This window comes from Ricinus communis, chromosome 4, assembly GCF_019578655.1.
Source record: "Ricinus communis isolate WT05 ecotype wild-type chromosome 4, ASM1957865v1, whole genome shotgun sequence".
Classification (NCBI taxonomy): domain Eukaryota; kingdom Viridiplantae; phylum Streptophyta; class Magnoliopsida; order Malpighiales; family Euphorbiaceae; genus Ricinus; species Ricinus communis.
The window spans coordinates 23,123,824-23,146,327 of record NC_063259.1 but is presented as its reverse complement, the minus strand read 5'-3'; the positions used below and the strand labels follow the sequence as shown (position 1 = coordinate 23,146,327).

The following is a 22,504-nucleotide window of genomic DNA, read 5'->3' as shown; positions in this document are numbered from 1 at the left end:
CTGTTAAATTGTTTTAAAGACCGGCAACAGTGGGAACAATAACATTATTTATTTTAGATATGAATATAATATTAGATTAATATATAAAAGCCTCGGAATCATAAAAGTTGATTTCTCTATTCGGCTCGTCCCAAAATTTTAGGTCTCACATCAGTATGAAAATATCTACTTGTTTTAACAATGGAAGTATATAAGTGGGTCTTTCTTCGGGTGCTTTAATTATTATGCAGGTTGTGGCGGTGGAAGGTCCTACATCGCAATCAACGATTAACACAAACATTAAACAGTTAAGCAAACAGACAGCGGCTTCCAACGGTGTTTCCTACTGCATCGATCGGTCAACAAAGCTAGACAATGAAGAGAGCACGCCAACTGTAGGATTTTGTAAGTTTGATTTTTGTAAAAATAAAGGAAAAATTAAATCATCTTATTGTGGATATGTGAAAGTGAAGGAAGGATTTTGATGGGTTTGAAAAGTTAAAAGAGGAGAAGATCAAGTTATTAAGAGAGAGAAAGAGAGGGCAAGGTGAATAAGCGAGAATGTATCCGTTAAAATTATGTGTAATTCTTTTATTTTAATAAATAATCTTTATTTGACAGGTATCATTTTCCTCTTACAGTATTTAATGGATAATTAAGGTTAGAAGTTTTACGATGTTAAAATCAAATTCAAAGATCAGTGATACTAAAATTAGGGACTCGTAGTGATATTAAAATTCAGAGCCGGTGAGGGTAATTTAGCCGCTATTGCGAACCAATCCAACAACGCACACAGACTTTCACCTCCCCTTATCTTGACAAGGAACAGAAAGCCTAATTGAACATGTCTAAATCCCCCATCATTTGTCCACCTTTTTTCCCCCAAGGGTCGAATGAACATTAGAGGACTATACCAAAGTTATTAGGCACCTCGAGAAAGATTCATCTCATCTTGCACATTCTTTGTCGTGCAAAGTTTAATGAACTCACCTCAGAACCAAGTCATACATGCCAGAATTCTGTTAAATCTCAGTGAAATCAATTCATGGCTTCACCAGTCCAAGCAGTAGTCCGATATACACAAAGAAACAGATTACTGAGACAATCATGTATATAGAAAATATCAAAGATCCTAACAAGGCAGAAGCACGAGGGGGAGGAATGTTACAGCTTGTTCCTTGTCTAGAAACTTCAAATTATAAAACTCCAAGACTCCAAACTTGATTATAAAATTAAGTCGAGGAGAATAGAAAAAGAAACAATAATAAAACAAAAAGAGCCATTTTCCTTTCTCCTGAGCATTGGGCAGAAGGATTCAGCATATTTCCCCTAAAATCAATCCTCAAACTCATGCATGTGATCTAAAAGGTAGTTCGCAGCCAACTCCTCATTCTTGTTGCAGGCAAAGAACACCTCTAATACAAGTCCGCGATCAAAACCCATTGCTTCAAGCTGAAAGTGAAATACAAGGGAACAAAACAAAAGGCAGCGGCAATCAATAATTCATTATGACAGATACAAGTTCAAGCACAATAAAAATCAATCTCCAACTTTCCCCAAAGCCATGCCAGCATCTCTACTAACATAATCAATAAGTCAACTGGAAGGTAGGGAGTAACATTATCATCCCCATCTAATCTATCTTCAATATTGTTCAAATGCCCAAAAAGTTAAAACAAAACATACTTAAGATGCAGCAAAGCATACCCGTTCTATGGCTTCACGCTCTTCAGGTGTGACAGTTACTGCCTGTGGCATTGCTGCAGCTAGCTGCCCCATGATGTTCCTATAGCACATTACTAACAAGTGAGATGAAAATGCATGCTTTATTATCTTAAAAAAAAAAAAAAAAAGTTATGTCTTGCTTACCCCTCTCCACCTTCAACTGGTTCATTGATGAGGCGAAGAAAGTCTGTCTGATGCTCTTGAATAAGTCTCACTAGATTTGGATTTTGCTTCCCCAACTCTTGAAGCATAGGCTGCAAAACAGGTGGTCACAACTAAGCATTCTTACAAAAATGAAACAGGTTGTCATTGGAATAGGTTGAGGGCTCATTAACCTGCAGTATCTGTGGGTTAGCCTGTACCATAGCTCTCAATGCTTGGAACTGACAATGAATAGCACAAATAAGATTTAGTATAAAATGTGAATAAGAGCACACAAATAGATGTACACAAAAGAAATGAAAATGAGACCTGTTGACTGTTCCGTAAAAAGTCCAGAGTTCCAGCACCAGCACCAGCACCAGCACCAGCACCACCTGAACCCATGTTGGGGAGGCCCTAAAACACAACCAGAAAAGAAGATTAAACAAATAAAGGGGGCAAAAGCAGCAGCTTATATCCATATTTGAGACATTATCTTCAATCAATATACAATAATGCATAAATACTTGTGGGAAAAGATCTAGAGGATTAGCATTGGGTCCTCCAGAAGGAACAGCTGCTGGTTGCGCTGGCTGCTGAGGTTGGGCTGGTTGATTTGCAGCTTGCCCACTCAAAGAGACAGGGGCCACAGGTGGAACCTCAGCTTGCTCAGGAATGCCCTGTTAAGTGAAATATCAGAGCCAAAACACACACACACAGAGAAACTTATGCAGGAAGTTAAAGAAGAAACAACGCAAACCAAGATATTACAGTCCGTATCAGCATGACTTCTTAGACTAGAATTTAAGTTATAAAGGATTTAGTGGCCTTGCAGCCTAACTCTTTCTTAACTTGTAAGCCTAAATGGAGTGCAATGAAAGAAACAAATCCTCCCAGCCAACCCAAATAGTTTAAAGTTAAGGATACCTAAACGAAGTTGAGTTAATCCAATGCAAACAACATGTGTGAACAAAGTAGAGTTACATAATACAGCATTGAACCATCAGATTGGATGTAAGATAAATATCAAATGATCATGTACCAACCTAATATTCAATAAGGCAGAAGCTTGAATCTGTATTCTCACCATAAAATAAGCAAACCATAGGTTGTGTGTAGATGTACATATGTCTGAGTGTTCTTCCTCTCTAATATAAGCTCCAAAGCAAGCTTAAGAACTAAAAGACTAGAACAAAAAGAATATACTTACAGAATATAAATATTCAACAGCCCTCTCAGGATTATTGTAAGCAGCACGAAGAGCACGAACAACAGTATCCCTATCCCAAGTTCCTCCACCCATATCAAGAATTTGCTGGATTGCACCCTCCAAGTTATTTCCTGCGACCAGATTAGATGCCGCCTGGCCATAAACATCGCCCTGTTGCCTGATATAGCAAACAATTTAAAATTTTAGGAAGGAAAACAATAGAAATTGATTGTTTCTATGGGAGCCAAAAGTAGAAGAAAGAGGGGGGAAGGTACACACGCAGCTATAGCCGAGGGAGCAGGAGCAGGAGCAGGAGCAGGGGCAGCTGCAGGGGTAGGAGCAGGTGCAGGCGCAGCTGCAGGAGCAGGTGCAGGTGCAGGCGCAGCTGCAGGAGTAGGAGCAGGTGCTGGTGCAGGCCTGTGAAATTGAGTAACAGACAAAAAAATGCTTAATGTCTAATAAGATCAAAAAATTTGTTTTCATTTAACAATGGTACAGGCGCTTAGACTTACAGTGCCGAGGTTGGCACAGGAGCTGGAGGTGCTATTGTTGCTGGGATAATTGTCTGAGGTGCCTGCATAACAAGTTTAACTCATACTATTCTGCAACACATGATGAGAGAAAAATAAAGAGGAAAAGAAATATACCAACTAGTATTTGTGACCTACAAGGGAAACATTCAGACAATGGCAAAGCTATGTGCAAACAACCATGAATTTTATATTGAAGTCCCAAGAACCATTCACAACAGTGGTTATACCATCAAAGTACTAAGCAGGATTAGAATTTTTTTAAGTTTACTTAATTCTTTTCATAAACTGACAAACTTGCGAAAAATCGATTTTACCTCTTCTTTCAAAAGCAGTTTTCAGAACTCAGGAAAAAAATAATAAGTTACGAAAAGATGGTTTGCGAAATGCAATCCTAAAGACAGCCTTATTAGGGTGGCAAATTGTGAAATCATAGTACAACTACCCTACTGTTACCTTAGTTGTAGAAGCAGTCGATGCAGTGGAACCCTCCCCAGTTGAGCTCTTATTCTATCATTGTCAAATCATGAAAAGGAAACGATTACAACCAAAGCAACTATTACAATTGCAATAACCAATATGGTAATGTGAATAAAATGTGAAATATATAAAGAGAAAAATAGCTCTTCAAAGCTTAAAAAGCAGATCATACCTTTGTCAACATGATCACAACAAAACTATTTTCAGCGACTTTATTTTCATCAATTGTCGTATTATCTTTAAGGACTTTCCCCTGATATATAAGCATCTGTTGTCCAGCAGGATAAACATCGGCCCCTTGTGTAGTTTCTATACTTTTTTTAACATCCGCAATCTGGCCAAAACAGTTATATAAACAAACTGCCTTAACAAATTAAATTAAATAATAAGGAGAAAAAATGTTCATAACCAATAAAAAACAATATAAATCAAAGATCAGCAACAATTAACGACACTTGTACCAACAAAGATCAAACAACATATAATTCAAACAACCTTGCACCATCTTTAGATTCACGAAGGAAACCTAATTTCACAAGTAAGCATTATTGAATGATTAAATCAACTCCAACTTAAAAGCAGACGAAGTTCTAGAGTTATATCTCTCAGTTTCAAAAAACCATAACAATGTATAAAGTATAAAGCATAAAGCATATGCCACCATCCACCAATGTATATATTGCATCAACTGATATGCATATAACACCCACGATTACCAATCACGCACATTCAAGATAATAAAAGCACTTTTTTTTTTGCTTCATCATGACATGATTACCACTTAACACATATAAAATTAGATTGTCTGTGCAATTATTGCAACGTAATTCAAATTCAATAGATTAATTTTATCAACCCCAGAACTCTCTAGGTTGATCAACAATTACAAAACCCTAGGCACTCCCCAAACCCTAATTCCGCATCAATTCCCGAAATATCCCCAAACATACAAAATTCAACAAGCAAAGCAACAATTCGATTTCAATTAAAGCAAACAGTCACGAATCTCAATCTAATTCCAGAAATTTCAAACTCAATTACTCAACAAAAATCAACTACTAAAAACACTAAAAGCCCCAGTTAACAACAATCAACGAAAATATCATAAACAGAATTAAGAAAAAGAAAAGATGCATACAGTATCTTCAGGTTTCACTTCAACATCGAAAGTAGTGCCTTTCAAAGTCTTAACAAAAATCTTCATCTTCTTTCTTTTTCCACTATGCGATCTCTGCGCCCGTACTCTCGATTTCTTGGTCGCTCGACCCTTTTATTATTCCTTAATAATCACTCGATCCGCAAGGGTTTCTACAATTTCTTGCTCGCTCTACTTTTTTTATTTTTATTATTTTTTTAATCACTCGATCCGCAAGGGGTTCTATAATTTCTTTTATTTCTAAATATAATAAATTAGCAAAATAAATCGTTCTATATATTTATCCAAAAAAAAAAGGATCTTATTATATTAAAGGAATCCCATCGAGAGAAAAAGAGTTAAAAGAAAAAAAGAAATTGAGAATATTAAAGGCAGAATGCAACAAGGAAAGAATATCTGAGGGTGTAATTGTCAATTTGTGTTAAAGTGTGCCGTTTTGTCTTTTTATTTGTTTGCCAACAAAGGATTAGGAGTTTTTGAATGGGATATGACTACGGGACATTGTGTTTATCATATGAAATCGGTGATGATATTGCAATCTTACTGGGTAGGCAACATTTAAATACACGTGGCACTATCTGTTCGTTCATAATTATAACTGAGTCGGTTTTTACATTGAAATGCCAAAAAAATTATAATATGGATCGAATTATTCATGGAACATATTGATGCATATTAACCATACAATAAGGTATTGATATTGATATGTCAAAATCTAAATAGTTATATGGGTAGTTAAACTTTTATTGTTTAGTAAATAATTTGTGGTTAGTTTCTTTAACTACTTTATTAAATCTTTTATTATATATTTAATTTTTTTATGAAATAAAATCTTGATATACAAAGTCCGATCTTAATATAATTACTCTATTGATAAAAAAAACTATTTTTTTATTTATTTGAAAGTATAATCTATATATAATATTAATTTTTAAAAATTTAAATTTTTTAAAATATATATTTAATTTTTAACACATAAAATTATTATTTTAATATAGTCACAGTATATATATATATATATATATATTCTTGGATCAAAATCCAAAGTAAACATAAAGGAATTATTTTCTACTTACAATTTGGGAGGACGGCGAAACCTTAGTTGTCCTTTTTGGCCATCCTTAAAGAATGGACATGTCATGCTAATATTTCCTCATCGGTGTGTTGAACTCAAAATCCTACGTATAAAGTAATATTTAACCTTGTCAATCTAGGAAGCAATTTAGCTTTGCAGTAAGGAGAGAGGATACTGAGTCCATCTTCGAGGATGACAACAACCCTGTCATGGAGACACCCCAAAGGCTTAGTGAACCCCTTTGTAGACTGTCAACCCATTTTCGAATATATTATTTTGTCGTGGGTTAACCATTTCATTACTATTAGTTTTTTAGTTGGGTTAAAAAGAATGCCAATTGGCCAGCCACTAATTTGGCTATAACAGTCCAATATAATTATAGTTTGTTATTTCCTCAATCGTGATAAACGAGTTACTAAATATTTAAACTGTCAGGGGTCCTTGCTTTTAATCCTTTAAAGATGTCAGAAATTCTTGCTGATACGAATTAAACACATTTTAAGCTTTTATTTTAGATTTTTTTTTTTTGAACCATTACAATTGAGGAAATGGGAAATGGGGGCTCAAACTGGAGAGCTATTCTGAAAATTTTGAAGATATTTTTAGATCCTTAAAAGGATCGGATTATGCAGATTTAGAATACTAACGAGTGTGTATTTAATTAAGATTTTCATAGACTTTTTTAGATGAATTACTTTTAAAGAGTTATAGAGTTTATGATTTAATAAATGATTTTCACATACTTTACTTAAAAATACATTTATAGACTTTTATTAATTTTCACTCTCTTATTTATCTATTATTTAAAAATAATTTTAATCATTTAATTTTTATTATTTTTTTCATTCTTTTCCATTTACTTTAAACATTATTCTACATAATGTTATATGTAAAATAATAGGCTTCATTTCATTGTTGTATTAAATTCATAACAGTTTTAAATTTTTTTATCTCACAATATGAATATCATTTTTTTATTAAGATAATAATTTTTTAAAATAAAACTATCATATTATATTTTATCTCCAATTAAACCACCAAATTCATGTCATACTAGTTATATTTTAGTTATTACTTATTTGATAAATACTTAAACCGACAATTATGCTTGTTAACAGAAAAAATTATCCAAATAATCTTCCTAATAAAATCTAGAAATCTATATATGGTGGGGTCGTTTGTTCAAAACAATTTATTAAATGTTTCATTTTAAATTCATATTTTTTATGAGATCCTTTTACAATTTAATTAAGAACTTTTAATTAATTTTTTTGTATGTATGAGTACGAAAAAATATTATTAGTAAATAATTCTTAACTTTTAAAGTTTCATTATTTCTTATACCTTTCAAAATGGATAATATAGTAAAGAAAAATAAAGATGATAATTTATAAAAATTTAAAAATAAAAAAAATGAGTTTAAAAACAAAATCTATTAAAATCTTGATAAAGAGTGAGAGAGAAATATTGAGAATTTTTATTTATAACAATACATAAAAAATCATTAAAAGTATATTAAAGTTTATGTCTATAAAAATCAATAACTTATTAAATACTAGCTTACTTTTAAAAAATTTATAAAAATTATAATTAAATATCCTTAAAAGGTCTATATTGAACACATCATTACTTATACAAAGTTTTTCAAAGTCATAATTAAATATATATTAATTTTTAAATTCTATCAAAATCTTTAAAAAAATTAATTAAATACACCTTTCTAAGAGTTAAATACTTGAACAATGCCTATCCTAAATAGATCCAATATTTACAAAATTATCCAAATGGGTTTCGCCCGAGAATCAATAGAAGGAATAAGCTCATATGTAAGCTGGAAGCCTCTCGTACTTGATATGGAACATTCATAGATAAATTTAAAAATTTATTTTGAATTGCAGACCCCAACTTATTAGCATGAAAATTCTAAAAATCACTTGCTAGTTTTGATTCGTATAAGTATTTGTAGAATAGTTAGCATCTTTGAATTACTTGATGGGTTTCGCCAATGTACATTATATTTATATGTACATAAATTTGTGTTTTAACTTTTTGGTTGCTGGTGTTTGATTTCCCTAAGTTTTAATGCGAGCGTCTGCCGTCCAAGTTGAAAAGAACAAACTTCATATCATTAATTGTTTACTTAATGTGGCAAAAATATTGTGGATCCTAGCCCATAAACGACTGAACCAGGCTGGGTAGCCACTGTGATTTCTGTGTACTTAGCTTCGTCCCGTAAAACACAGCCCAATACTAACTGGAGTTTTCATATTAGATCATCACTCGGGTTTGTGAGGGCATGTGTACTTTAAAAAAAAAAAAAATTGATATAGTTTTCAAATGAAAATAAAAAATAAAATTCTGTATTTATTTTTACTATTTTTATAAAATAAAAATAGAAAATTATTTTTTATATTTTCAAAATTATAACTAAATTTTGAAAAGATTTTGAAAACATGTTTTCCATATCTTTCTTTATATAAGAAGGTATTTGTTTTAAAATGAAAATAATGAATTTTTACTTTATTTATTTCAAATATATTCTTTACACTTAAAATATTATCTAAATAGAAAATAAAATATCTTTACAAAGCAAACATATTTTACAAATCTTATATTTTTTTCTATAAAAATAAAAATTTTTAATTTTTCTTTAAGAGTTAGAAAATAAAAAAAAAATTATTGTCTGCAAATAAATAGACACATAAATTTTAACTTTTAACATCAAATTCAATAGTTAGATGTTTTTTTTTTCCTTTTTTATTTTTTATTTTCCTAGTTGTACTCTTCTTTTTAAGTATTGGGAGTAACTTAGTTTTGGCAAGATTGAATCAAAATAGAGTTTTATTTTAGCACCTCAACTATTTCATGAGTTAAAGAATTCAGTATGTAAGCATTGGTTGTCACTTTTTATGAATATTTTGTATTGTCGTTTCTATCATTTTCTTATTTTTGATAGAAATAATGATTGATTCTATTGTTAGCTAAGGGAGCTGATCATGTTTTGTATTTCATTTTTGTATTCTGTTAATACCTTACCAATTGATTACCCATAATCATTTAATACGACTAATACATGAATATGACTCACAATTGCGCTGGCTTAATTGTTCGTATTATTATTTTATTCTTAATAAATATGACCAAATTGTCAGTCAAGCCCCAACTTAGTATACTCGAATATGATTACACTTTTGAAAAACTCAATTGATTTGAATTAAGCTTGTAGACGATGTCAAACTCCTAACTAATTAATATTGCATCTAGTCAAGCAAGAAAATAAAAAATAAAAAAATTAATATCATTCGAATTTTCTGATTTTATTGAGAGGGAATTGCTTTTATTGGATTTATAAATTAATAAATGAAAGAGTCAACGTGATATATCCGGATAACTATTTCAATACTTAATATAACATTTGAGTGGAAGTATAATTTTAAAAAAGTATATATTTATTTTTGAATATGTTTTAACGATTAGATTATAAATCCCGTAAAACTCGTGTTTGAATAAACTAAAATAGTAAAATGATTGTCTCTTGTATTAAAAGGGATGGTGGACAAATTACCATCTATAATTTCACTGAGGTGATGATGCAGCAATACTCATGAATTGAATTTGGAGTTTCTAGTATTTAAACCAAATTACAGTGTTAAAATCGAGTTTTATACTATATTCACTAAAGCCCTTATTCATCAAATGTTAATGAATTGAGACCAGAGTTTTACAAAGAATTTGACTGTTGCCTTCAGCCCAGTTGAGCCCCACCCAATCAACCCAAGAAAAATAGTGATCCAATTAACATATAGATTTGAAATTTCGTCTCTCTAAAGTGCAAACTCGTTTTGAGTGATTGAATTGATCCAAGAAAAGATCTATTAGGATGGCCAATTTGTCTTAGAAAGTGAAAACATTTCTAGCGACAGGCTTTGCCTTTATGACTAATTTAATAAATTTAGAGTAACATCAATTCATCGTCTAAGGAGAAAGAATGTAATTGTTTTGCGTGTGAAACATCCATAAAAATCCCATGCTAATCATGTGCCGGACACTCGGCATAATGCATATTTATTTTTCTCATCTGCCTTCTATTATTTTTGTACCAAAAGAAAAGGAAGGAAAATTATGTAGTTTATCCTTTTCTTATGGTAGTAACCAACTTCACCCAAAAAAGAAAAACAAGAAAAAACCCTTTCTTTAGAAATAAACTTTCTGTTTCTAGAAAGTTCATTTATTTTACCATTACTAAAACTTTACTTGGGATCTCTTCCGATAATACATATTTTTTGAAGTTATTATGACGCCAATGTAACCAATCAGTGGAGCAGATGCCCGTTCAAGCATTGATGTAAGCCTCCTTCTGGTGGAAGCAGATGTCTCATCGGGCAATCTCGACTTTTTCTCACATTGATTTAGGCCTATGGGCCAACTATTGCTCGGGCTTGAATTTGTCAACCCTTTAAAAGTGTTGTTTCATTGAGCTTTAAAATATTTATGTGCATGTGTTTTAGTTTTTTATTAAATTTATGGTGTTAGTTTATTTATGTTTATTATATTAAAATATTAAAAATATAATTTTTAATTTTTTTTAAGATTATGGTTTTGATTGTCTTTAGTTTTTCTATTATTATTTTATAAAATTACTAAAAAACAACCGTATCATATTTTTAAAAAGACCTAATTATACATTAAATTTTATATTTTATATTTTCTAATAATTTTATTTAATTATTTAAACTTTTTAAATAAATATATATTCTTTTAATTTATTTTTAATATTATCTTTTGATGATATTTTTTAAGTTTCACAATAAAAAATGTTGTAGGAAGTCAATTGCGTTTTTAAAATAATAATTATGAATCAGTAAAAATATTTTATCTTAAACTTAATTTGTATCCAGAAAATGCTTGAAATATTACAACAAGACTTATTTGAATACACCCTTAAAATTATTTAAAGACTTAAATTTACATAATGTTTGGTTGAACTCCATAAAATTTATAAAATTTATATGCTTTAAATAGAGCAACACTATATTTAATTGAAATCTATAGAAAAACTCATTTTATTGGAGAAACTACATGAGAAAAAAATAAAATAGAATTGATAAAGTTGAAAGAAATATTTTTTGTGTTATAGAATATATTGACTTATTAATATAGAATTTATATGAATATTCTACCTATCTTGTTAGAGCTTAGTATAGTTATAACAAATTTCACACAAATTTAAATATATGAAATACTAAATTAATTTCACTCAATTCAATATATATAAATATTAGATTTACAAATGAATTCCGTAAATTTTATGAATTTCAATCAACCACTGCATAAAAATCAATTTAATATTCTATTTAATTAAAATTATATGGAATTGGTTATAGTTAAACTAAATTTTAACAAAATAGATAGAATTTTTAAATAGATTTTATATTAATATATCAATATATCCCATAACACTAAAATATTTTCTAGTTAATATATCATTTTAAATAATTTTTTTATTTTATACAATTTCTATTAATATAGATTATTAATAAATTTATGTATAATTTTTAATTTTTTATATTATTAAGTACCACTAGTTAATTCTCAAAATAAATAAAAAATTAATAAATAAAAATAACTTATTTAGTTGATAATAATTAAATATTATATATGATTGACTAATTGAATATTTAATTATATTAAAAATATTAAAAATTAAAATAACATAAATATATATTGGCTTATATGATATGGTGAATCTATAAGACTTTAATATAATGTTGAAATCTATAAAAAAAATTATTTCATTTAGAAGAAATAGGAAAAAAATAGAAAAATTCCTTAAATTTAACACTTACAAGCGGTTTAGTGAAATATATTTTTCCATTACCCTTTTAATACAACGAGGCAGTACCTAAGAAAAATATTATTCTGTAATTTATATTTATTTTTTATTCTATAATTAACTTAAATCATAACCTGTTTGAAATATTTTAAATTAGTTAATATGAAAATATTATGTATAAGACTATAACTGTTTATAAGTACAGGTAAATTATCTTTTTGGTAGAATAAATAAAAACTTTTAGATTTCTTTCTTTTGTTATTTTAATTTTAAAATCCTGGTCCTGGTCCTCCAAAAACAAATCAACCGTGTTTCTACTCAAGAATCGGCAGGCCTCAACAATTAAATTTTTTATTAAGAGCATTTCCAGAGAAGAAAAAAAAAGAAGAAGAAGCAAAGCGTAGCAAATTAAGCTAAAAAAGTATTAAATTATAATTTTCTTAAACAGTATTAGCAAGAACAGACTCGTGAATAATCTCTTGTGTAATAATCCAAGCATTTGAAAAAACGAACCAATCTCTCGCTTTGAGCCACAGCATCTTCTTTTCAATCCTATTCCTACATTTATATTTCTCCTTTAATTCCTTTTTTAAAAAATAAAAATAAAAAACGAATTTACAGATAAAAAATTTAAGGAGGAAAATAAGGTGGGGAGGACGGTAAAGGGCAACGTCTCATATCACTGTTAGCCGAAACGTATATGAAGCGTTTCGTTTACTCAGCAGGCATAGTTCCAAGCCGCCATGAGTAATCAGAATAATCAAAACAAACACCCGAATACTCGAAGAGTCCATCATCAAACGCCGCATACTCAGTATTGTAACTTTCACCGATCCCCAACTCGAATGAGTCGTAATTCGGTATGTGCTCCTCAAACCCCCAAAATCCGGTATTTTCAGCTGAGTCGGCCGAGTCGACTCGTACCAACTCAGTCACTTCATTTTTTATTTCCTGATCCTTAGAACTAGCGGACGAAGAAGGAGGCAAGCCGAGCTCATCATCAGAAGCTCCTAGAAGGTAACCAAGTTCCGGTTGAGACTCGCCGGAATCAGAGGTCAGGTCAACGACAACGACGCCGCCAGAGGATATCTCCTCCTCAAAACTCTTCATAACTGAGTCAAGATCCTGATTTGCCGGGTCAGGATCCGATTCGTCAAGAATACCTAACAAATCGTCTCTTATTCTTTTAACCTCCGGTAAGTCTAGCTCGTACGATTCGTCTTCCCTGACCCGTTTCTTGTTGCTACTGTAATCTGCCATCACCATAATAATAACGACGATATAAAAATACCAGTAATAAAACTAGGGTTAGAGTTAGGGTTTTGGTTTTGCTTTGTGCGTAGAAGAGGCAGTTAGAGAAAGAAGCTGTGATGTGGTGTGGTGGTGGCAAAGGGAAAGATTGGAGATTATATACAAGCGATGATAGAGAGAGAAAATGTAGAGAGAGACAGAGAAGGAGAGAGTAATGATGTTGACAGGCAGGCGCGTGGACCAAATAAAAAAAGAAAAGGCTTTACTTAGGCCATCACGGAGGTCTTGCGTTTTCTTTTTGTTATTTTTTCTTTTTTTAATTTGTATATTTATTTTATTGGTCTCGTCTCTCGGGGTTTCTAATTTTCACCATTATTAATTAGTTTGAAATCTGTGTTCAAGTCCGGTCTGAAATGGGACCCGCAAGCCTAGTCAATCACGGCCCTTTTTGGCTTTTCTGTCTCTTTAAATGTATTCGGCTCAGCTCGGCTTTGCTGAGCTGAGATTACAGTGAGTGGTGCGGTGCTGTTATGGGTGGTTGCTTGAATGCTTGGTTTGATGATTGAACAAGTTAGGGGCAAGTTTGAAGGGTATTTTGGTAAGAAAATGAGATTATTAAGAATTTGGATTATATTGAAGTAGAGGTGGAATTGACTAGGTGGTGAAATGGACTTTTTCTTTTTTCTTTTTTTAAATAAAAATAAAATAAACACATTTGAAAGATTTGGATGGAGGATCAGGAAAGTAAGAGGGAAAGATGGGGCATTTGTTGGGGAAGTTTTTGTTCAAGACTTATAATGTGCAAGTGATAATGATGGGCACTGCATATAAAATTTTATAAAAAAAAAAAAGAGAATCACACTTTGTCTACCAATTTAAACACCACATTTAAAACCTTTCTAAACTCTACCAAGTCTTATCAGAGATGTTCCACATTATGTTTTTGTTTCGCATATTTTCTTTTTTATATAATAATAACAATGCTGCCTGCATCTCCTTGTGAAATGACATAAATTAGGCCTTCAATAATTTTGCCTTGCGTGATCAATTTTTCTCTCTAACTGCGTGTGTTTAATTTATTATGGTGCGAGTTGTGAATGAAATTGAGTATATGTTCTGGATGATGTGATCCAATACTTCATCAACTTCTCATAAGAATAAGAATGTGGAGAAAATAGTAAAGGAAGACAAAGTATGGCTTATTTTTCTTTATTTATTTTTTCTCTAAAATAGATAGAAAATAAAAGAATTAAGACAGAAAATCTTTTTTTTTTTTTTGTTTTATATCAAAATTTACCGTCTTATTTTTTATGTCATGAATTTCATAAATTGAATAACTAAAGAAAAGAATATCTTATTCCATTTCTTCTTTTAACTTCTAGTTTGTTTTTTTAATTCTTTGATTTTTGTTTCTTTCAAATAAACACTTTTTAAAATATTTTTCTAAAGGATAATAAATAAAATATATTTCCCCTGTTTTGGGGATAAGATGTCATTGTTGGAAGCTCCAACTGATCTTTGTGTCTCCTTTTACATAACAAAGTTTTAGTGGTATCCCTTTCTTTCATAATATCATTGCATTAACAAATTAAACTACTACTCCATGAAGCACCAACTTTTTCGGTGGAGGACAGATATTGTATTTACACTATTACAGATACGAGAAGGACATTGCCTATGGAACTCATACACTTTACTCTTCTTTTCGATAATTATCATACAATTACATTAATGTTCATAATATACTCAACTAATAAGTATATACTCTTCTCACAGTATTGGTTATGATTTAACTAAAAATCATTAAATAACTCTTTTTTCTTTTTAGTTATAACCTTTCTTAATGGAATTTGAAATGTAGATGTGAATTGCATTTGCTAATGCAATGAATTTGCCTTTTTTTTTTTTTTCAAAACAGGAAAGAATTAAAGAAAGAAAGTTAGCTTATACTATTTGATCACTACCAAAATAGCAATGTGTTTATAAATATAGATCATAAGAAAGATTAAAATAAATTATTTTATTTTATCTAGTTATTATCAGAAAACATCATCATTTCTCCATCCACATAATTTCTTTGTATAGTAGAGAAAACACTTACTTAATGTATGGCCATTCATAAATTTAACTTTAAATTTTTTATTGCTAGAGTAGATCTTTAAGTTGTGTTTGGTTTGCAAATAATTTATTTATTTATATTCGTTATATAATATAAATTTATTTAATATAACAAGTTAAATTTAGAAAATTTATTTTAAAAAATAAAATCTTTTACTATTTGAATTAGACCACATATTGAGAATATTTTACTATGATGAGTAATGATTTTTTAATAATAATATTGTTTCATTTTAATTTTAGCAATTGAAATTACTATTTATTGTGTCATTTTTATTTATTCAATTGATAAAATAAATTAATTGACAGGTAATTGGAACTAAGAGAGATATTTATTGAAAAGACAAATAAGTAATGCTTATTTTTGGTAAATAGAAACTTCAAAAGAATAAAATAAAACGAAAAGAGACTTATCCTGGGCGTAGAATATTTCACTTATTTTTAAAGGGAGGTTAGGTTTCTTTCTTTTTTAAAGGGAAGGTGAAAGGTCGGTTGGCCAAAACGTAAAAATAAATAAATATAAAATTGCAGTTTTTTTTAAAGGCGGTAAGCAGTGATGGCATGCATAGCACGTGATAATGAAGTAAAAGGCAACAACTGTATATACAAAAGAAATAAAAAATAAAATTATAATTAAAAGCCAATAATAATGCACTTGCCAATTGCCAACTCAACTACTAATGGTTTCAATTCTTTTGTTATTATTCATTCTTTTGTTGGTTTCAATTTTTTAATTAATATGTGATGATTACTACCATACAAATGAAATAAAAATAATAGTCGTTCTTCACATTAGTCATATGGGATATTAAGTAGTTAATTACTGTTAGCATAATCACGAATCAAATAATAAAATTTATTTATTTACTTACCAATTATTTTTATATATAAAATAAATTAAAAAATCCAATTACTACTAATGACGTGCACCATTTGCTGTTGTTGAAATTCTTTGGGTTGGGATTGGACAAATTATTTTATCGACCGCTAGATGATGTGATGAGGAAAAAGAAAATTAAAATCAGACATCAGTTGTTGTCGTTGAGAGAGAGAGAGCGGTGGAGAAGCATACATCCTATCCAACCCTTTAAAATTGTCGAAACCGGGACAAACCCAAATCCCATGACCATAATGACCAATCCAAAACTGGTCCCCACCACCAATTCCTGGTCCATGTCTTCTTCATCATAATCATTATCACGCCCCCATGTCCTTTGCCTCCAATCCAATCCCTATAAAGTAGTAATTTTTATTATTATTAATAATTATATAATATTATTTAAATTAATTGAATAAAGTATTACAAGCAATTGGAAAAAATATTAAAGTTAGAGGTTTGCTTTTTTCTTTTCTTTTCTTCCAAAAGGTTTGCGTTTTTCAATTCAAATGACATCTCGGAGTCTAATGTTACGGTGTGATTGTTTCATCTTCAACGTGTCTGCTTTGGCAGCTGCCGTCTCAGCTTGTTTCCGCACCTCCTTAATTATCAACTTTTCCTTCCACGTGGCTTCTCATCTCTCGAAAGTCTTTCCTCTTCAATTTAATTTCAGTCAATTTATCCTATCAATTATCTTTACCCCTCAAAATTTTTAGAGATAATTTATTTAGAATTGATATTTATATTTATTTAATATTAGACTAATAAGTAATTGATGTGTCTTTTTTAGTACTCGCAAGTGCACAAACCGTTTCTATAGTAAGAGTAAGTTCACCACGAGATCGATCTCTCAAGAAACTATGAGACCACTTATTATAAAGACTAATTATCAACACAAAATAATAAAAGTAAATCTAAACACTCTAAATCATTTGTTTGAGAGGATAATGGAAATAAAGTAAAGTAACTAAACAATAAATAAATATGCAATGCAAATGCAAATACTTATGATCGTTCTCTCTAGAGATGAGTATACTAATATAAGTCTATCTAAGAGATAAGACTTAAAGTATCTTAATCTCCACCAAATACTATTCCATAAATAACTCTTAATATAAATCCTAATAATTATACAAAATGATTAAAATATCCCTTGGTCCTTATAATTAGCAGTCCATGCATCTTAATCTTGAGCCTTGGCACATATATGTCCCATTAAGCTTCTTTTAGCTCCACATTTTTCTCTTTTTGCTAATATTCCTGAAAATAGACAATTAAGCTTAAGTGAGTCAAAAGCACATATTTTCACCATTTTATATATAGAAATATATCATTAAAGCTTTAAAATACTCTTAAATATCTATACATAATTTGGACCAATCAAATACCCCCACACTTAAACTTTTACTTGTCCTCAAGTAAATAGCAACTGAGAATTAACTTTTGCAAAAATCATGAAAAACATCCCTACTCAGCTTAAAGATATTATTCAAAAGAATTTCATTAATGCAAAAATCATGTCAACCCAAGAACATTTGAGTCATAATAATTTTTTTTAAAAATATAAACTCAATCATTGTTAATCAAAAGACTCAAGCATCCAATCCTTCACACCTGTTTCACAACAAATAGTCTAATTCATCTTCAAATGATACAACTATGATGCATAATCCAAATTATTATAGGCATTTATTATAGGCATAATCCAAATTATTATAGGCAAAACCATCATTCAAAAACAAGAGATCAATAGGCATTTATTACTTGCTTTTGAAGCTCTTATACTTTTTTTTTCTTTATACCTCTTGGATTTTAATTTTTGATATTTAGGATATTTCTTTCTTTCTTAAGATGTTATGCCTTTTTACGCAAATACAAACATGGATAATGAATGCACCTGGTTACTCAACAAAACATACTTCAAGATACTTTGCATACTCATAATCTCAATTGCCTTTTTACGCGAAAATCGACATTGGTCATGAAGATCCCTGGTTACTAAGCAACTAAAATTAGCGGAGTAGAGTTATTAAACTTAGAGCTTTAAACTTGCCCATATAATATCTCACAAACTTAGGCAAGCCAATTTAATAACAAGAAAATTATAATCTAAATCATACACTTCTAATCATACCCATGTCAAATGTTGTTAAACTATTCATCATGTCCATATACAAAAGATGAACACTTGATCATTTAAGTGCAAATAACTCATGAGTTCATATTTATACATGTTAAAACTAACTCAAGAGTTCAAGAATCTTAACATAATAGCATTCTTTCATCGACTCTTACATAGAACAATAAGAAAAAGCTGAGTGGAAAAATTTAAAATATTGCAAAGATTAACCAAAGTTGCTAATTCTCATGGCATATGACGTATAAAGTTTAATCGAAGAAATATTCTATTTCCCTCCCCCATACTTAAATTTGACATCGCCCTCAATCTCATTGCATATAGAAAAATAAAGAATAAAAAGAGAGGAAAAAGATAAAATACTCCCCTGGAATTTTGCAATGCATAGTAAGCCATAAACTTGAATTCCAATCTCCACCATCCAAACTTTAGAAGCACACTTGAACACACATCATTGATAATTATAAAAGAAAGAAAGAAAGAAAAATTTAAAAATAATGAAGATTTAAAAATAATAAACTATACTAGAAAGATTAAATCCTAAGATAATTAAAAGTTAGATCCTAATAAATAAATATAAATTCTAGAATAAAATTTAAAATAAAGTCCTAGATCAATAATATGACTATTTATGTGGAGGAGATAGATATATATTTAATTTTAAAAGAGAGTATTTTAACTAAAAATAATTCATAACTAAACCCAATTTCTTGGATTTAATTATTTTAATTTTTGCTCAATTTTTATTTTTACAGCCGCGTCAAGGCTGCGCCCGCTGCGAGCCCGTTCGTTCACGCTGCGTGCCTACACTGCGAGCCCGTTCGTTCACGCTGCGTGCCTATGCTGTGGGCCCGTTAGTGTCTGCCGATGCCGCGGGCGTGCGTTGCCGCCGCCTCTGCGGGCCGTGGATGCACGCCGCCGCTCTGCTGTGGGCATGTGGCCTGCCGCTTCTTCTGCCGCCGGCCAGCGGCCCTCCACGCCTCGGCCAGCGTCCGCGCTCTGCGGGCGGTGTGAAAATTAGTTCGCCAACATGGCTCGCTCAATGTTTTTTTTGAAGGAGCTTTAATTGCTTCAAATGGAGACATATTGCCTTTTGGGGATCAAATACAAGCCTACAAGATAAACATAAAATAAAAAAAAATTAAAAAAATAAAAATAATAATAATAATAACTTAAATACATAAAAATAAAAATACAATTGCTAAGTTTATTGTCTATAGCTAGACATTCCTGATTATGCTCATGGTGGGCGTTCATCTGCGTACTCCACCTCTTCGTCATAAGCCATTCCTTTTAAGTATGGCTTTATACTTTTAATGCGAACATCTAAAGTGTCACGAAAACTCTTGTCAATTAAGAATGGAATATCATCATATAATTGTTCATAAACAAGAGAATTTAAATAATTATATGAACACTTATCAATAGTAGATTTAGGAGATAAAGTTAGAAAATCAAACAATTTAAATTCCACAGTTTCTCCTAAAACTGTCATGATAAGTTTTCCATCATGCATATCAATCACAGTTCTAGTAGTTGCCATGAAAGGTCTACCAAGGAGTATGGTTTGCTCTTTATCCCTTGTTGGTGTATTTTCCATGTCAAGTACTACAATATCAACTGGAATTATTAACTTACCTACTTGCACTAGCAAGTCTTCCACTATACCTTTAGGGTATTTTATCGATATGTTTGCAACTTGTAGAGCCATAGTGGTAGGCTTCAACTCTCCCAAGCCAAGTCATTCTACATCGTATAAGGCATCAAGTTGATGCTTGCTTCCAAATCTAACATGGCTTTTGTATGTTTTTTATCACCTATTGTAATATAAATGGTGAAGCTACCAGGATCCTTCATTTTAAGGGGCAATTGATGTTGAAGCATTACACTTGCTACTTGTACTTTTTCGTTGTTCGTATATCGCCTTTTATTGGTGTTCAACTCTTCAAAGAATTTTGCATGAGCTGGTTTATTCCTGATAACATCCAACAAAGGTAAGTTAGTATTAACTTTAGAGAGCATCTCAATACTTTCAAAAAAAATCATCATTTTTGCTCTCTTTGGGTTGGTTTAGAAAAGGAATAGAGGGTCTATAAGACTGAGCTGCCTTATGAAATTCAGATCCAGAAAATGCTTCCTTTTCTTTCTTCTCCAGCCTAAGATTAGGCTCTACTTTTTCTTCCTTTTGTATACTTTCCTCATTGCTTTGCACTAATCCATCATTTTTAGGTGTACCTGTATAAGAAGAAAAATTCCTTTAAGTTTCCATGGTAATATTATCGACAACCTCACCTCTTCTAATAGTAATAATGGAATTGGCTTGTTCAGATTGACTTGATAGTTCCTCTTTATTGAGCTCTTCAACAATTTGTTCCATTTGAGCTTCTAAACGTTTTAGTGAAGCCTCAATGGAATCTGTCTTTTTCTCATTCCTCTCCATCCTATCATGAGAAGCTATCATAAATGATTGAAGTGTTTCTTCCAAACTTGGCTTCCTTTGTTCATTAGATCGAAGAGTTTGTTCTTGATCTTGAAAGAAAGGATTGGAGTCCCTTTGGAATTGAGAATATTGGTCTTGGTAATGAGGTTGATTTTGATTTCTCAATAATTGTGGTGGGTTTTGGTCATTGTATTTCCAAGAAAATTTTGGATGGTTTCTCCAACCTGTATTATATGTATTGGAATAAGGGTCATTCATAGAATGCATAGGTTGGTAAGAATCCATCAAATTTGTTTGATCATTCCAGAAAATGTCTCATCAGAATAATAAACTAATGTGTTTCCCTTCATAAGATGCACATGCAATCGTATGAAACTAATGAATGAAAATTAAACAGAAATTTATACTATATTTCTTATAATCACTCTATATGTTTTACAAGATATTGTTCATTTAATCAATCCTGTTGCCTACATTCTTTTTAGGCCAAAAGGCCAAATTGGTCCTTCATTTTGGGTGGATTAATTGAACCCTTATTTTAAAAAATGTTGTCTTAAATTCTTTAGAAATCCCACCAAGAAAACTGCATAAGCATACAAAAGCACAACGTATAGTTCCATGTCTTTTGAGCACGCAACCATGTTTATTCTTCGGAGCTTCCTTTAGTGCCATGATATTGGTCCTCCTGGTCGTCCCCCGGTGATAACGTAAGAGCTTGAATCTTGGCGTAGAACTTCCGATGGGTTCCTAACCCTCCTTCCTGTTTCAAAGTAGTGAGTTAAAATGGAAAATTGTATTCAGCCAATATCTATATTTACAAATTTCTGATTTGGAAATTAACAGGGAATCAATCCATGTATATGTCTTCCTCTCATCTAATGTGCACCATTCTCGTTCACCAAATTCGTGCACGAATTCTCATGCTGGAAAGCAGCAGTAGATCCAATCTCATAAATCTAATGCTAGTACATAGCCAACCCAAAACGTTATTCAAGATTTTAGCAGGAAATCTCACCTCTTAATTCTTTGGTCTTTTGCTGTGAGTAAAATCTACTCATAAACTTTTGATAAATTTCATTCCAATTTCTCAAAGAATTAGGAGGCAAGGTCATTAACCAAGCCTTTGCTCTTTCTTTCAATGAATAAGGGAAACACCTCATTCTTAGTTGATCCTTATTACGTCCAGATAATGGGAAAGTATGAACTATGCATAAAATTCTTTAATGAATGTTAATGCATCCTCACTAAGCATACCATAAAATGAAGGAAACATATTAAAATGAATGCTCTTAAGTTCATAATTCCTAAATGTATCATCTAGAACTATGCATGAAGTAGTGTTACCAATTGTAGGCATTGCATAATCTTTCATAGTCATTCGCCTTTCAGCTTCTACTTCTCTTGGTGGGTTTGTCATGATATCAAGTTCTTCTGTTGATTCTTCTTCTAGTTGTTTCCTGCTAAGTATACAAAACAAAAGAAAATTTCAGATTAAAAATAAAATTTTAAAACAAAACAAAAACACATAAACAAAATAAAAAATAAAATACAA

General features: G+C 30.8%; 3 protein-coding genes across 3 annotated transcripts; all 3 read right to left on the bottom strand.

Annotated features, from left to right (window-relative positions):
* Positions 1–996: 996 nt before the first annotated feature.
* On the bottom strand, positions 997–5,546 carry LOC8260406 (ubiquitin receptor RAD23d). Its single transcript, XM_002529069.3, has 12 exons — positions 5,204–5,546; positions 4,238–4,399; positions 4,042–4,095; positions 3,568–3,629; positions 3,335–3,472; positions 3,056–3,233; positions 2,373–2,525; positions 2,176–2,262; positions 2,040–2,087; positions 1,849–1,958; positions 1,687–1,765; positions 997–1,431 (listed from the first exon to the last, which is right to left on the bottom strand). The coding sequence occupies exons 1-12, from the start codon at positions 5,267–5,269 to the stop codon at positions 1,315–1,317; spliced, it is 1,254 nt and encodes a 417-aa protein (XP_002529115.2). The 5' UTR covers positions 5,270–5,546; the 3' UTR covers positions 997–1,314.
* A 6,991-nt stretch (positions 5,547–12,537) lies between these two features.
* On the bottom strand, positions 12,538–13,583 carry LOC107262050. The gene is made up of 2 exons (XM_015725361.3): positions 13,433–13,583; positions 12,538–13,402 (listed from the first exon to the last, which is right to left on the bottom strand). The coding sequence occupies exon 2, from the start codon at positions 13,393–13,395 to the stop codon at positions 12,844–12,846; it is 552 nt and encodes a 183-aa protein (XP_015580847.1). The 5' UTR covers positions 13,396–13,402; positions 13,433–13,583; the 3' UTR covers positions 12,538–12,843.
* Positions 13,584–20,258: 6,675 nt separating this feature from the next.
* LOC125369864 lies at positions 20,259–22,369 on the bottom strand. Its single transcript, XM_048373133.1, has 4 exons — positions 22,207–22,369; positions 20,805–21,176; positions 20,612–20,747; positions 20,259–20,487 (listed from the first exon to the last, which is right to left on the bottom strand). Exons 1-4 carry the CDS (start codon positions 22,367–22,369, stop codon positions 20,259–20,261), a joined length of 900 nt encoding a protein of 299 aa, XP_048229090.1.
* Positions 22,370–22,504: the final 135 nt, after the last annotated feature.

Coding starts and splice junctions, on each gene's coding strand:
- LOC125369864 (XM_048373133.1), bottom strand. CDS start 22,369: ATGACAAACCCACCAAGAGAAGTAGAAGCTGAAAGGCGAATGACTATG. Junction 21,177..22,206: donor TATGTTTCCTTCATTTTATG/GTATGCTTAGTG, acceptor CATATAATACAG/GTTGGAGAAACCATCCAAAA. Junction 20,748..20,804: donor CATTATTACTATTAGAAGAG/GTGAGGTTGTCG, acceptor CTTCTTATACAG/GTACACCTAAAAATGATGGA.
- LOC107262050 (XM_015725361.3), bottom strand. CDS start 13,395: ATGGTGATGGCAGATTACAGTAGCAACAAGAAACGGGTCAGGGAAGAC.
- LOC8260406 (XM_002529069.3), bottom strand. CDS start 5,269: ATGAAGATTTTTGTTAAGACTTTGAAAGGCACTACTTTCGATGTTGAA. Junction 4,096..4,237: donor TTGTGATCATGTTGACAAAG/GTATGATCTGCT, acceptor TGACAATGATAG/AATAAGAGCTCAACTGGGGA. Junction 1,432..1,686: donor AGCGTGAAGCCATAGAACGG/GTATGCTTTGCT, acceptor TTTCACTTTCAG/CTTGAAGCAATGGGTTTTGA.